Source organism: Blennius ocellaris (assembly GCF_963422515.1).
Source record: "Blennius ocellaris genome assembly, chromosome: 10".
Lineage (NCBI taxonomy): Eukaryota > Metazoa > Chordata > Actinopteri > Blenniiformes > Blenniidae > Blennius > Blennius ocellaris.
Window position 1 is genome coordinate 16083646 of NC_137659.1, and position 16189 is coordinate 16099834.

The 16189-nt window shown below is 39.3% G+C and overlaps 1 protein-coding gene across 1 annotated transcript in view; it reads left to right on the forward strand.

Moving 5' to 3' along the window:
• Nucleotides 1–16189, forward strand: part of cdh24b (cadherin 24, type 2b) — a gene marked incomplete at its 3' end in the record, with an annotated part of 85056 nt that overhangs the window by 20575 nt on the left and 48292 nt on the right. Inside the window, exons 3-4 of the mRNA XM_080503075.1 lie at nt 6874–6993; nt 11087–11254. Of these exons, the coding sequence (XP_080359201.1) occupies nt 6874–6993; nt 11087–11254 (288 nt within the window). The remainder of the gene's footprint in view (nt 1–6873; nt 6994–11086; nt 11255–16189) is intronic.

The window sequence follows — 16189 nt, forward strand, 5'->3', positions numbered from 1 at the left end:
TTCCTCCACAATGATTGAGCAATGAGAACTAAAACCATTCAAACATTATAAATTACCTCAATAGCAGAGTTAAGACCTTACCTTGACCTCTCAGGCTATTTAAACTGCAATCTGTATAAAAACCGAGGCTGTAGAAGGCCATATTGTTTTTATTGGTTTACTGTTTAATCAGAATAAAGTATGATACGGTCGCTGCTGTCGAGCTACAAGATGATGGATGTCCTACTTGACCACAGCGAGACAGTACGTTTCATTTCCTTCACAGTGGAGTGAATTGTCTGCAAGTTCAACATATTTAAATTGGTAGTCTGCATTATCCAGCCTGCATATAAATTTCTATTACACTCATGATGTATTGAAAAATGCAAATCATCAATTATCAGCAGTGAATTAAAGCCAATGATGAACTTGCCTGTTGGAAATTGACTTCAGATTAACTGTAATATAAACACCTATTATGAAAATCACCTAATGAGGGAACATGAACTAATATTTGAAACAGCAAGCATAATAACATGGCCGTTGACGTCTTTCATACGAGGCTGTGACAGCTGCAACAATGCAGGCACTTTACAACACAGCATGGCTGTAACATTAAAGCCTGCGAGGATTGCATTTAAACCAAATCACCATTTTGTACACAATGGGTTTTTAGCCCTCATCAGAATGAAGATTGCTTATTGTATGGTGCGGAAAACCTGGGCCAATTTACATGTCGTGCAATAAAAGAAATAGATAGTTTTTTTCTTTCCTAAAACAATGCAGACTGAGGCAGTGTTTATTCAAAACTAAACACATGGTCTCAAATCAAAACACCTTTTATAAAGCCTACAGCAGCCGTTAAAAACAATATTTTTGATTGATTGTTCTCCAAAGCTGTCAGCTTTAATTCATGCCACTTACCACCACATTATGGTCACGGCAAAGGCAGAAATCTGCTTGTGATGTCACTGTATTTGCATAGACTTTTTTAACTTGTTTTCACTTTTCATCTGTCATCAAATCAAACCACTCACATTCACATTCATTTAACTGTGTCTTGATAAACCTAGGCTACATTAAACATTATTTTATATAATCAGCTTAAAATTCAAAACTTTGAAGGCCTTGGAAAACATCTTATGAAATGTGATGAGGTTCAACATGAGAAGAGTGTTTTTTTCTGCAAAAGTAAAGGGAGGTTGTCTTTTCATATGATAGAGTTTTATTGGTTTGAGCGAGGTAGAGCTGATTTAGCAGTATTTCAATCAAGAGCAAGCAACATTTGGTTTGGGACCTGCCAGTTACATCCAATCAAGCCAGATTCACATCAACGTCTAGATATATATTTTCAACCGATTGCTGCAGTGAAACTAAATTATCCGCTAGTTAAAACACAAGTTGCCTGAAACTTGAGCTGCAGATCAATAAATAAATCTGTAATAGGTCATATTAACACTCAAGATTAGGTTGTAAAAAGTGTAATTTCTTCTGCAGAATCAAGTAGACTTACATTCACTCTGACTGGCATTCCACTTTGATGTTTACTGTCATAATAAAGCTCTGTCCATCTTATATTCCAAGCGATTGCTCAATAGTAATGTGAGCCCTTTATCTGTGACAAGTGATCATATTCGTAAACTCTCATTTATCTCGTATTCTCAGTCAGTCAGTGTAAAACAAGAACAGATCACTTTTATTCTGAATTTCAGTCCTCACCAAACCAAAAGTCCTGGATGCCCTTCTCAATAGTGACACTCAGATGTAGTTTCTAAAGGGCTCTCCGTGCGGGTACAAGCTAAAAGCAGCATGTTATAAAGGGCATTTGTCCTGGATAATGTCATCATATGTGGGGCACTTACTTTACCCCCCTCTGACTTTAATCTGCTAAAACATTTTTGAAATAGCTTCATACAATTATATAAACCTAAACTAAAATATGCCAAATATAAAATGTAATCCAAGTTTCCAAGAATTCTTTATAGCTTCATATATGGGCTTTAATGATCGTGCAACGTCATTTATTGTTGCGACTGGGCAGGTCAGGTGGTGCTGTTCAATTTTATTACTCTTTTTGGCATGAAATTGCATCTCTGTTTCCGGCTGCTCACACCAGACAGAGAAAATTTCATGGCTGGAGTTGTTGCGCGCGCGCACACACACACACGCACACGCATGCCCGCAGACAGACTGCTCCAAAATCCCAAAATCGAATGCAAATGGGTATACACTTTGAATGCGGCGCAGACAGAATGTGTAATAAGTTAGATTAATAGCTGATTTTTAATGACACTGTCACCAAAGCTGTTTGCAGAATGTATGAGACCCTTCGTTTTTTGTTGATTAAATACCTGTAGTCATCATATAGCAGCGTGAACGATACAATGAATAGGTTTCTCTTTGCAGTCACTAATTTAAAAGATGTGCTGCCTGTAATTATGCACAGGTCAAACAGTGTGGGCTATTATAATGATAATATTGCTCTTGTTGTTGTTGTTATTATTATTATTATTATTATGTGAAGCTCCACTGTTATGTCATCATGTAAATGAATGAAGCAGATTATTGTATTCATTTGAGCTTTTGCAGCTGCATCTTAATTGTATTAATGTGCCTGCACTTTCTGGATATAACCAACACTACAGAACGTGTTTTCAATTGAGCATACAAAATGAATGCACAGAAAAGTACTAGCATGATATGTACATTTAAAGGCGATAAAGTCTGCTGCTAATATTTCTCTATTCAGTTTTTGAGTTGTGTATACTGCATTCTTGCCTTGGGATTCAGTTTTATGGAAACCTGGACTCTGCTCTCAACTCATTTGGAAACCAACATCCACTTTATAATGGGATGAGGAGCTGATGTTACTGGCCATAACCACAACCTGTCTCCGCTCCAACTGTGAATAATCTATGCTGCCTTCTCATTATGAATACACCCTGCTGCAGTCTCTTTCCAATATGGCAAGAATTAGTTGGTCACACCCACTTGGGCTCACGACCTGTTTTTTTTATATATTTTTTTCTATTCTGCATCGTTTAAGGAAAACAAAGCCCCTCTGGTTGTGAAGCAGGGAAACGTGAAATGCTGTTACTCTGGCAGAAATGGTGGATTATTCAAAATGAATAGATTCAGAGAGTCATGGTATACAATAAAGGCAGGTTTTCAGAGCAAATGGCTTTTAAATCCAATGTGATTCCAGGTACCTTAGCTGAGAGAAACACCACCATTTGTAGTAAACTGGAGACTCTATGTCAAACTATTATTTTGGGTTTGGGAATATGCTTTCCTCTAAAATACAATGAAGATCGACACAATTGAAAAGGTCTTTAGTTATTCCTCAACTTTAACATTAGTTGATTTACACTTCAACCTTGATATTCCTGTGATGGTGGAATACAAAAAGTGTGATACAAAAGCTTTAAATGAATACTTCATTGCAGAGATATGTGGAGTTTTGGACTCATGTTGCATTGAGATGTTGGAGTGACAATAACTACCTGGGATTGCAATTCAACGCATGACTTCAGAGAGCCTGTGGGGAAACAGCTTGTATGTACAAAAAAGTACTCTAATCATCATTTAAACTCTGCTTAGCCTCTTGAAAATGGGTTCCACTATTAGGAAGCACTCCTGCCTTTTAAAGCAAAGCTGAATTGCTTTCAGGAAAACTTTTGAATTTGCCAGAAAAGTGGGTATTATTTAAAATAATTCATCCCTAAACTGGTTAGTGTAGAAAGTCCAGCAAAGTTGGCTGAAGGCCCTCACCATCTGCCACTTAAAGGTTTTTCCCAAACATCAAGGTCCCTCTTGCGAAGAATTGTGTAATTCAGATTAGAATAATGACCCTGCCAGCAGCCTGCCGGGCCAGGGCCCGAGGAGGGAGGGTGATGGAGACGAGCACTATTTAGTAATCCTATCAGCTTCCTTATGAGCGTCTGCTTCTCACAGCAGCACAATCTTCAGATTGAGTTGTTCAGTCAATCATGAATTCAATATTTACTTGACTATTCAATATTTACCAAGACGCTTTTTGCAGCACGTGTGACCGAGGGAGATAGTGCTGTGTCGAGGATCCTATCAAAGGCTCGTGACAAGAGCCATTTAAAAGTGTGGTTGGGATGTGGTGGATCGGGAGGTGAGTGGGTGGTGGCAGGGTAATGAGATGCTGATGCGAGATGTGATGGAGCCAAGCCAGATCCCCAGCTTGAAAGGTGTGTCTACAAGGGTTTTGTGTTGGTTTCACTCGACTGGGTATAAACATCTTGCCAGATGTGTATCAGTATTCTGGAAGAATGACTCACATTCAAAGTTTAACCTTGAGCATAAATATTAAAAACTGATATCTCATATACAGATATATATATAAAAACTAGGGAACAATTCCTTTTCTTATTCCCCGGGGGACAGATGTCTTATAGCTAGAACATGCGTTCCAGCCGGGTGCGTGGCAGTGTGAATATTTGATCCTTGTGGAGTGTGACTGGCTGTATAGCACGGTTGGCAGGATGCATACCAATAGGTCTGAATCTGTTTTGCACTTGTTGCATCAGCCTCAGAGTCAAACCGGGTGATACTTAGGACTGATTCTTTTTTTCTGTTCTGTCAAAACAAAAAGCATTTCAGTCTATGCATCTGTCTCATAACTTACTGTACGTATTAGTGTGTGTGTGTGTGTGTGTGTGTGTGTGTGTGTGTGTGTGTGTGTGTGTGTCTGTGTTATAGTCACATTGCAGTTGAATATTTATGTAAATTATCAGATAAAATAATATTTTGGCTTGTTTTTAACAGCATCAATATCTGTATTCACGCAAATCATGTCATTATAGCAATACTCAACATCATCATGTTTAACTCATCCTGAATCTTTAATTGATATTATTAACGATGCTCTGTTACTCCAAAGCATTAATACATTACTGCCTTAATACTAATTATGTATTGTTATCAAAGATGGTTTTGTCAAATGATTTTAAGTTTGTGTGATCAGACATTTTCTGAATCACTGCTTTTTTCATAAATTTGTTAAAGACTAAATAACATTCAAGTTTGTTTAATTGTCACATTGTTTTTCAATTTTGGATGGAGAAAATATATCTCACACTTCACTTTTTATTCAATGGTTATTGTGCATGCATAGATAGATAGATAGATAGATAGATAGATAGATAGATAGATAGATAGATAGATAGATAGATAGATAGATAGATAGATAGATGCTTTATTAATCCCAAGGGAAAATTAAGTCTTCAGCAACGATACAATAATACCACATATAACACCAAAAAGACAGAAAAACAAGCAGGTTAGTAACCAGATTAACATTAACAGTAAATGTTAGTATACACTCCCAAAAACATGTCACGTTTGAAAATATATATGGAAATTAAATCTATAAAAAGGATACAGTTAATAAATGCACAGTGTATACATCTGTACACAATGTATACCTATATAATACACACTATATGGTAAATGGACTTCACTTATATGGCGTCTTTTTGCTGAGATCAACCCCAAAGCGCTTTACATGATTCATCACATTCACCCATTCACACACACCATTAGAGGCTGCAGCCTTGCAAGGCACTGTCCGTCCAATGGGAGCAGTTTGGGGTTCAGTGTCGAACCCATGGACACATGGGCATACAGGCAGGCAGGGATGGCAAACGTGGGAATCAAACCTGCAACCTTTCCGATTGGGAGCATATAATATATTATGAAATGTATATAATGAACAGTGAATCATATCATTAGCACATTATCTGACTTCACACTTCTGTAGGTTTTACACTGCATTCCGATCGATCGGGTCTCAAAGGTCATGGAAATACTTCACCAGTACTTTCCATCGCATGAAGAAAATCTTTATACTAGACCTGAGTATTCATGGCATTTATCCTTTAATATTTCTCCATCGTGAACTGACTGAAAACCCATTTTGTGGTGTTCTCTCTTCCACGCACACACATATACACACAAAGTGCTCGCTCTCTCTCGCTCTGGCTCTCTCTCGCTCTCGCTCTCTCTCTCACTCTCGCTCTCTCTCTCTCTCTCTCGTCTCTTGTGGCAGTCTGTTGGTGGAGCCTTTTCAGACTTTACATCTACCATCTGTCGATAACCCCTCTGATTCTTAACTACCTGTAATGGATCAGTAATCAACTGATCCCCCGTCCCTCGTCCTGCCCTCTCACTGCACACACACATGCCCGTGCACACTTATCTACACTCATTTTCCCCATAGTGACTCTGTCATGGCTCTGATCAGAAATAATGTAGCTGCTCCCACAAATACCCTTCTCTTCCCTATCTTGTCTGACTCTGCTCCCATTGGGAAAAGTCATTTCTGCTGCACTTCAGTATAAATATAGACTTACAGAAATACACAAACACATGAAATGTGTTTGCAGCTGTTCCTCTATTCATATATTCTTATTTTTGCCAGCAATTTCAATAAAATTTCCTGCCAAGCTGACACTCCGTGAGCCGTAGAAAGAAGATTTAAGGGAGTGAGAGGGAATCCTGTTGACGAGACAGACGGTCCGATTGAGAGAGGGAGCAAATGGGAATTGGAGACGGAGATGAAGAGAAATGAAGTGAGACAGAGAGAATCGGGGTGGGGGTGGGGGGGTAAAATATTTGTCACACTGCTGTTGAAAAGAGATTGAAAAAGAAGGCGAGGGAGAGCGGAGTGGAGGTTGTCTTGATATAAAGCTTTCTTAAAGTACTGCTGTAGTCTGTCCACTTAGCTCCAGCCCTGCCTTGTCTTTCTCTTTTTATTCCTCCCTCGCTTAATTCCTTTCCGTCTTCCGTCTTTCTTTTTCAGTTTTTCCGACCATATCACTGCTCTCTTCCTCACTTTCCTCTCCCTCCTGTCTGTCCCCCTTGCAGGCACATCTATAATCCAGGTGACAGCAACAGATGCTGATGACCCGACGTATGGGAACAGTGCCAAGCTAGTGTACACACTGGTGCAGGGCCAGCAGTACTTCTCTGTCGATCCCCAGACAGGTGAGTGTGTTATATATCTGTTTGTGTGTCTGTGTCTGTGTGTGTGTGTGTGTGTGTGTGTGTGTGTGTGTGTGTGTGTGTGTGTGTGTGTGTGTGTGTGTGTGTGTGTGTGTGTGTGTGTGTGTGTGTGTGTGTGTGTGTGTGTGTGTGTGTGTGTTTGTGTTTGTGTACACACTACAATCACAACTCACATGGGTAGAGAATTGTAAAAGATGCGCAGATGTCGGAAAGCAAACATACAAACACTGCAGAAAAACAAATATACTCAAGATGTTGAAGAGCAAACAAGTGAATTCGGTCCTTCAGACAACACGCACGCATGCATACACGCGCACGCACACACACACACAGATCGATTGGCACCAGAAGCACACCTGCATACGGATATATTAGAATATGAGTGTGCCAACAGGTCGAGTTCAAACATCGGAGAATATCTGGAGCGGCATGCACAAATAAAGAGACACGTCTCTCGCTTTCACACACACACGCATGCATACACACACACACACACAACACACACACACACACACACACACACACACACACACACACACACACACACACACACACACACACACACACACACACACACACACACACACACACACACACACACACACACACACACACACACACACACACACACAGGCACCCCCCCATCCCCACCCCTTGTGAATCCCCCATTCTCTTGTCACACTTAGTCATCCATCTTTCCTTCTTCACTTTTCCCTCTTGTGCTTCCTCAAAGTCACACACCCACACACACACATATATTCGTCTCCCCCATGAATGCCCACGTCTGGTTCACCCCAGTGTGAGTTGGCAGAAATGTATTCATGCTGCCAGGGTTTGCATGTGCTGAACAAAGCACAGCATCAGCCTCTTAATATTATTTCAGGATGAAGCACCAGCAACAAGACATGTTTAAAGACAGACGTCAGCAAAGGTTTGAGAACTACAATGCAGGACCAAATACAAAAAAAAAAAAAACTCTACCTGTCTCCCACGTGCACTCTTGCTGTAACTTTTTGTCACACTTGTCACCTTAGGGCAAAAAGTTTTGTTATTGAGCAAGAGGTGAGGGTGGAGCGCTCTTGATTTATTTATTAATTTTACTTTATGATGATTACTTTTTTAGCACCATACCTTGGAGGGGAATCTGTTGCCTCAGAAACAGTTTGAGCTGTCTGAAGCCTCAGATGCTGTTATGATTGACAGGGCGCAAAGAGACACTTAATACTTGGCTCACGATGAGGCGTCTGAAGTGTTGTTGTTTTTAATTTAATTTTGTGTTTGTGTGTGCAGAAGTGGGCGCATGCTTGTATACCCGTTCATTTTGCCCACATGGGTCACAGGTGGCCGACACTGGCGGTTTGCTCATTGCATGTCAATGTTTGGTAATTGATTGCCTTGACATGTGGGGACCTCTGCAATAACCAAAGAGAGTTGCTGGCGCTTTTTTGAAATGCTAATTGGCGAATATAAGCTTAATTCTGCACAGTGTGTATTAGCCGTGACACTGTGCTATTAGACCAGCTTTAGTATTCTGAACATGTTGTCTCTCTTCTCCCCTCTTCACTCTGCTCTCTATCTCCCTTTTTCAATCACCATGTTTCTCGTTGGCTTCATCACCAAAGGTTTTATTCAAAATGTGCACTCTGAGGCGAGTGCGTTTGCTCATATATTCAGTTTGTTTGTTTATAAATTCTGCTCAGAAACCAGACATATTTCTTCTTGTTCATTTGCATTCAAAACAGCCCGCATAGAATGTGATTCACCTTGGGCTGCCAAGTCATCCAGGCTGGTGTTTTTGGCCGATGTTGGGCGAAAGCAGCCAGCACTCCATGTGCAACATGCAATCATATGTAGCAGAATGAGGTCATTTACACAGAGGAGGTGATCGATGTTGAATGTGTGTAAGTGGCGCGTCTTGGTGTGCTGTTAAAGAGCGTGAGACACAGATCGAGATTTTACGCTCTGTCATCATGTCGAGCTGCCACTGTGTGGTGATTTATCTTTTCCATATGAGCTTCTTCACATATCTGTGGTTATGTATTGGGTGTGTGTGTGTGTGTGTGTGTGTGTGTGTGTGTGTGTGTGTGTGTGTGTGTGTGTGTGTGTGTGTGTGTGTGTGTGTGTGTGTGTGTGTGTGTGTGTGTGTGTGCTTGTACGCCCATTCAACGGGACATTAAGTTATATATTGTCGCTGTCAAATGGAAACTGAGTGTTTCCAGAAATGTCAGAAAAGCTGTCAAATTGTCAGGGAAAGCAGCCGTGTCTCCAGCCAAGTGACAGTGGATTTCGATTTTGTCCAATAGGTTTCGAAAAGGGCTTCTAAAATGCCAAAGAGCTCTGAGACAAACTTTATCTGTCAATTAGACGAAAAGCAGCTTAATTAGGGGAACTTGAATGCTGAGTTTTCAACAGAGAAACTGCTTGTTATGCTTGATAATCAAAGGAATGCGAACAACACGGGTGAAGCTTACAGTGGAGGGTAATGTCAACATAAGTTCACATAAAAAAAAAAAAAAAGCCAATTGCATTTTTATAGTGAATATGGACAGAGGAGTCAGAAGTTATTACAACCTCAAGTCCAAAGTGAGAATCGTGTGGAAATTACAAATTAAATGAGGTTGCATTAACATATTCTAGTCATAAACTCAGATTTCATTTATAGTAGAATATAGTAAATTGCTTTCACCTTTTTTTCAATTTAATGGTAACATTACATCTCAAAAATGACATTAATTGCATTCTGTTTTCATGGAAATTGTTTGCATGATCTCATAATTATGTAGTAATAGACTTACAGTTGAAACATCCTTTGGAAAGCTTGGAAAAGATTTGAACTTTTAATCAATTTGCAAACATTTCAGAAAAACTTTTCACATTGTCATGGTGTGTAGAATTGTGAGGAAAATGAATACTTTAATTTAATAATAAGATTGTAACAGAACAGCATGTGGAACAAGTGTTGGATGCAATGCATATGACCCCTAAACCACCACCTTCATCAAATTCAGCCATAAAAATCATTGTGTATGATAAAATTTGATATTTAAAATTTGAATTAATTTCCCCCCTACTCACTGCTACTTAAAACAACAGAAAACAAACAAATTAACCTAAGCACCAGACTGCATGTTGGTGCATGAAATAACATGCAAACTAGAAATTACTTCGTATACTAATATAATGTCACTTTTGTATATGTTTTATGAAAATATGGTTACCAATTAATTCGAAATTTGCAATTCCATCTAAATTCATCTGGCTTTCTGATACATTGATGTATTGCTTTTAAGTCAACTCCAAAGGACTAACGAAATGGTAAAGTGCTTTTTAGCATGTGACCAAAAACTTTTCAGAGCTGATGGCTGCAGGCTAACTGAAAATACAGACACCCCACGACCTTTTATTAATGACTTACTAACTTGTGTTACTGCAGTTGTGGTGAAGTCCTTTATGAAGGGTTGCGACCTTTGCAGCACATAATGGGCATTTAGATCTGCTATTATGAATGTTAATAAGTCTTTAATCAAAGGTCACGGTGTCAATTAGAATGTTTTTATATTTAAATATTGGATACTTAGTTCAGCTCAGTGGTGTTGGTTGTTTGGACTTCTTCCTATTATAATACAATAATCCATCAAGTATAATGTAACATATGTTGTTAATTTAATGACATGCTTCTGATGATCAGAACTAAACAGATGATAGGTAACAAATCCATTCATTATCCACAGCTTGTAAACGCTTAATTTCTGCCTTATTAGAAAGTGCTGCATACGGCTGTCTGATAAAGAGGCTCGGTATCGTGATACAAAAGATGGGATGATACTCTTGTGCTTTTACAAGATTCTTGGTTGTTAGATTGTGAATAGAGCTGGATGAGATCCCAGCGTGCAGAAAGCTTTTGTTCCAAAACAGATTGTGGGCCAGAAAGTGCATTTTGGGAAGCCAAAGAATTTACTGCTTGTTAATGATACGGCCATATTTTATGGTCATTCTATGTTCTTTTTTGTTCAAAATCTGCTTCCGGTAAGTGCCTGTGGCCAGTCTGATGTCTCTGTGTCGTTTTTTTTTTTAGGTATTCTACGCACAGCTGTGCCCGACATGGACAGGGAGACCCAGGACCAGTACCTGGTGCTGCTTCAGGCCAAAGACATGGGGGGACACTTGGGGGGATTGTCTGGGACCACCACCGTCACAGTCAGGCTGACTGATGTCAATGACAACCCACCACGCTTCACCCAGAGTAAGTGACTCAGCGGCTCATGCTGACACCCAAAGGGAGAGCATGTCTGTCGGGGAAACAGGGTCAGCAGAAGAACAGTAGCATAAACCGAATGCTTCATAAACACGTGTCCATTCTGCACATTTCTTGAGTTGCCAGATTTGAGGGGCATCATTAAAACACATTATCAAGTAAGCGGTCAGTCACTGCATGGTGGCAGAATCTACTTTTAGGAACTTTGTTTTGCTTGCATTCACTTTCTAGTTCTCATTATGCGGGTGAGCTAAGAAAAAACAAACCCTGGGTAAACACTGTGTTTGTTTTGCACCAAGAGGCTGAGGCGCTCTTAGACCTTCTTGACCTGCAGGTCCTGTCAGGATTTTTACAGCAGCAGAGACTCCTGCGGGGCCGCAAAGTACTTCATCAAACATTCAGTCATGGATTTAACTTGCCTCGGTAATGATAGATCAGCCACTATTTCTAACTGCAGACGTTCTGTCAGATTACATCATATAATCTGACAGGGCTGTGATGTGGGCCGACCTAATTGGCTTTCTAATAGCTTTTTGATAACATTTAGCATAATGTGCCTGTTTTTGATCACAAAGTTCTTTTAGTGCAGAGGGAAAATGTTAACCCTTCTTCAGCTTTTCATTTCTATTTGTGATGAGTTAAATAAATTAGACCTTGTACTCATGGTCCAGTTAATAATAATAAAAAAAACAAATATTAATTTGCAGCACAAACTGATGTGTGTTTGAGGCCAATGTTGTTCTATTACCAAAAGAGAGAAAAAAAAAAAAATGGCAGTTGTGTCCAGTATTACTTCTAAAAGGACAAGCCTGTTCAACTATCAAGATAATCAAGCGACCTTGATGGTCAGTGCTCTCGTAATCCTTTACTTAACGCTGTCCTTTCTGTCATTTCTCGTCTCAGCAAGCGCCATCTCCTCCAATTAAATCGTGGACTTTCTTCCAATTAAAGAGGAAAGAGCTGACATTGTAATATAGCTTTCAGAGGACACCCCTCAATTTTGCTCTTTAGAAACAGAAAAGAAACATAACATACTATTTAAATCACAGTGTCATTGGAACTTGTGTATAAATGGGTAAATTAGATATAGTGATTATTCTGTAAAGCCAAATGACATGGATTTGATGAAAATATCCCACTGCGTTTTCTGAGCTGTAGTACTAACCACTACACGACAGTGTGGTCTCGTTTGAAAATATTTAGGGAATTTGAAGTTGTGAAAATTACTACCAAATAAAATTAGTTAGCAACTATATGCACAAATACAGCAACTTCCACTGAGGACAGTGTGTAATGTACACAGTGTAAAGGGATCACTGCTGAGGCAGAGGATTGGGATGATTTTGTTTTATTTTTGCAGACTGTATTTTACAGGTTATCAAAACTATTTTACTTTCCACTATGGGATTTTCAAGTATGCCACATGTCCATGTTTATTTCAAGGAGTGCATTTAAAAGCTTATTTGCTGAGTGATTTCAGATGCAACAGATTTATTTATTTTTTTTATCAATCGTGTGAAGAATATAGATCAGCTATCCATTCAGCTGGCTGTTACGCCGATATCTTCTTCAAATTATACACCCACAGGCCTATATTTTTTTTAATTTTTCAATTATATCACTGTGCAACATGAACTTCAAGAGCAAGGTTTTTGAAAAAGAAAGAAAAGATAGTCACTTTTTTTTAAAGAACTACATTGGTGTCACATAAAATTGGAGTTTGGTGGATGGAGGACATAAGAAACACATAATTCTTACAACAGTTTCACATTCAAAGTTTAGTCTGTGTTTAACTTTCATTCTCACAGACTGTCCAGCTGAATAATAAGTCAAGTTGAATTTGATTTGTTCAGCCAACACATGTGTCATCCTGCACTCAATGACAGATGACAACTGCTTTGGGAAACATTGACTTGCTTTTAGAATAACGTCACTCAAGCATGATTAATCTAGGAAAACCCTTTTTGCATTGGTGCTGATGGGTCTCAGGGGAATAATAGTAATATAGCACTGCAGGCCTCATATTTTGTGTGAATATTATACGTTGAAGACATTAGTGATACATCGTTGCACTCCGACCCACCCGATGTGCTCCCCATTAGGTTGGTAGAACATTATGTTTCCTTCAAAACATTTTGTAACATGGTGTAATTTCGAGGTGACATGACTGTCAGATCAACTGTGGGCACCACAAACTTTACCCCCACACTGCTTGTCAAGACTAATAGTTGTGTAAGTTATAATTAAAATGTTTCAAAAATTACACCCCTTTTTAAAACGAATTACTCTGGCATCCCGTAACTAATTCAGTCATATTTACTTCTAACAGTAACATAGAGAAACAGTCTATATACATTTTGCATGCTGCATTAGCAACTGAGCTGAACTGTGAGGCCGGGGAAATAAACATTACCATAGCAGAGTGCAAGAAAATCACTTTGAGGAATTGGATGAGCTTACAATGAAGGGTTCTTGTCCAACAGAGCACTGGCTTTAATGCCAAAATTGAACTAATGAAGTCCTGGTCGAGTTGAACCCCAATCAAAGTTAGTGTTTGGGACTGAGCTGCACTCAGGACTGGAGGGCTTCTTGGACGAAAGCTGGACTCATTCTCATCTGTCTGTATGATGAGGCGCCTCATAGTACCAGTGGCTGCTTTGAAGCCTCACTCATCTATCAGAACCTCCCGGCTGTTGCCTGTTTGGGTTCTGCTGATGTCTCTGCACGCATACTTTATTCACAACCTTAAAATGAGTCTATTTGTGTACATATACAGTACATGTATTAGCAGCCTGCATGCTCTCACATTTCTGTTTGTATACATCTGTGTGTGTCCCTGATTCTCTGCTTGCTGTTATTCGTTCTGTTCTCTCTCTCTCTCTCGCTCTCTCTCTCTCTCTCTCTCTCTCACACACACACACACACGCTCTCACTTGTGCTTGCACGAACACCATCAAAGCTGGCCGTCCCGCTGCTCTACTCAATTACACACCCTGGCTTTTAAAAAGACACCCTCAAATCCGGCCCCCACGTCTCCCAAGGTCAGCGCTGCTTATTCCTTGTGGCATTTAGCAGAAAGAGAGGATTACATTGGAGCGTACGAGCCAGGTATTGGCTGTACACTATAGCCTTTACAAGAAGAAAAAGCAGGTTCCTTCTTTGTGGGCTTGTCTTTTCACTGCACCCTAGAATTTCTTCTTCTCCTAAACATGATTTCAGGAAATAAGTGGGTTTGTTGTGTATGCGGTTTTGAATGCTGTCAGGGGATTTAGTATGCCCTACGGAGGTAGTATTGCAGAGAGGAAGTAGGCTGCTGTTGTTAGTTGTTGTATTTTTGGTTAAGTGATAAGTGGGAAAAGTAGATTTAAAAAAAATAAATGTCGATGTTTTGTTGGCAAACATACCGCTCTAACCACACTTTCCTTTGGGTCTAATTATCAAATAGCATACACAATGCTCCAATCATATTTGGACAGCAACATGTGTTGGATGTCTAAGTGATGCATTCCTGGGTGCAAGAAAAGCTTTCATCATATTCTCATCCATGTCAAATGAACTTTTGAAGGACAGCTGTGCGTTTTGAGCATTTGAGGTGACATATACATACTTGAATGTGCGATGAATAAAATCATCATTTGAATTGTCTTGCTCAAGATGATTCAAGAAAGTTCAAAGACTTTATCCCATCAATATCCCAGCATTTGTGAGATTTTTCTGCCGCGTAAGCATTAATGCTCACAGGAACGTGTGCTCCTCAGCGTGCTTGTTTTTTTCATGACAACACGTCAAATTCAGAGCTCATAAACCTTTGCTTCCAACCCATGCCCCAAAATCTGGAGCTAACAAGCTCGACGGATGTAAAAATATTGTGCTGAAGGGAAGTTTCTGATGCCATCTCATTTCACATCAACTCAACGCCTGATTAAGCTGTTAATTATGGTAGTGCTGTGTGGAATACATGGATGACTAATTGTGTGAGGGTAAACAACGGCGTTGGGTATCAAATCACTCCTCAAATGATCAACTTTCTGTTACAAAGCTTCAGGATAGTCAGCGTGGAGAATTTTCTGCACCTCTGGTAATCCACAGGGAAATTAAGATGATAGGACTTCCACAGCGTCACATAGCTTTTGTAGTGGGGCCAGAGTGCTGCTGTCGGGCTGACTTAATATATCATACACTTGTTTTCATGTATTTCTTTCATTGGACATGTTTTTTTTTTCCTCCCCTCTGTTTACTATAGCTGAATAATTTATGGCTGTGTGTACTACTCAGCTGAATCCTCCCCGGGATAAATTGAAATAGAGATGGAAAGAGTACCTAAAAATAAGATGACCACTTAATATAATACAAAGAACAACCTTTTTTTTCTTCTTTTAAATCTTAACCACTCAGGAAAGTGGGGTATGTAAAAGTGCTACATGCAATGAATGTTGAGGTGCTCAGAATACTGACATTCATGAAAAATAAGTGTATCCATATTTTTTATTTCTTTAAAGTATTTTTCTTGCATTTTATATTCTTCCACACATAATTCTTTGCTGTTTATACATTAAACCTTTATCGGGCACTCAGTATGTGTAACGCAAAGGTTCTAACCCTAAAACTTTGTTGAGGTATGTGTTTTTAATACTTCATTAATTTAAAGTCATTCTAAATCTGATCAAAAAAGATTGCATTAGGCATTGTCACTGTCCTATAGTACATTGTGTTAGTTGCAATAAAGTACACTGCTAAATGACTTATTTGGTGTTAAATAAACAAATACTGTCACTTGCAGTTTTATTCTGTATACCGTCGATATATTCAAGCACAGTGTTCCACATGTTTCTAAAATCGATTGACGATGTGGTGTAAGCATGAGTCATACAAAAAAAAAATCATTAACCAGTTATCAGCACAAAGTTATTTTTACTATAGTAT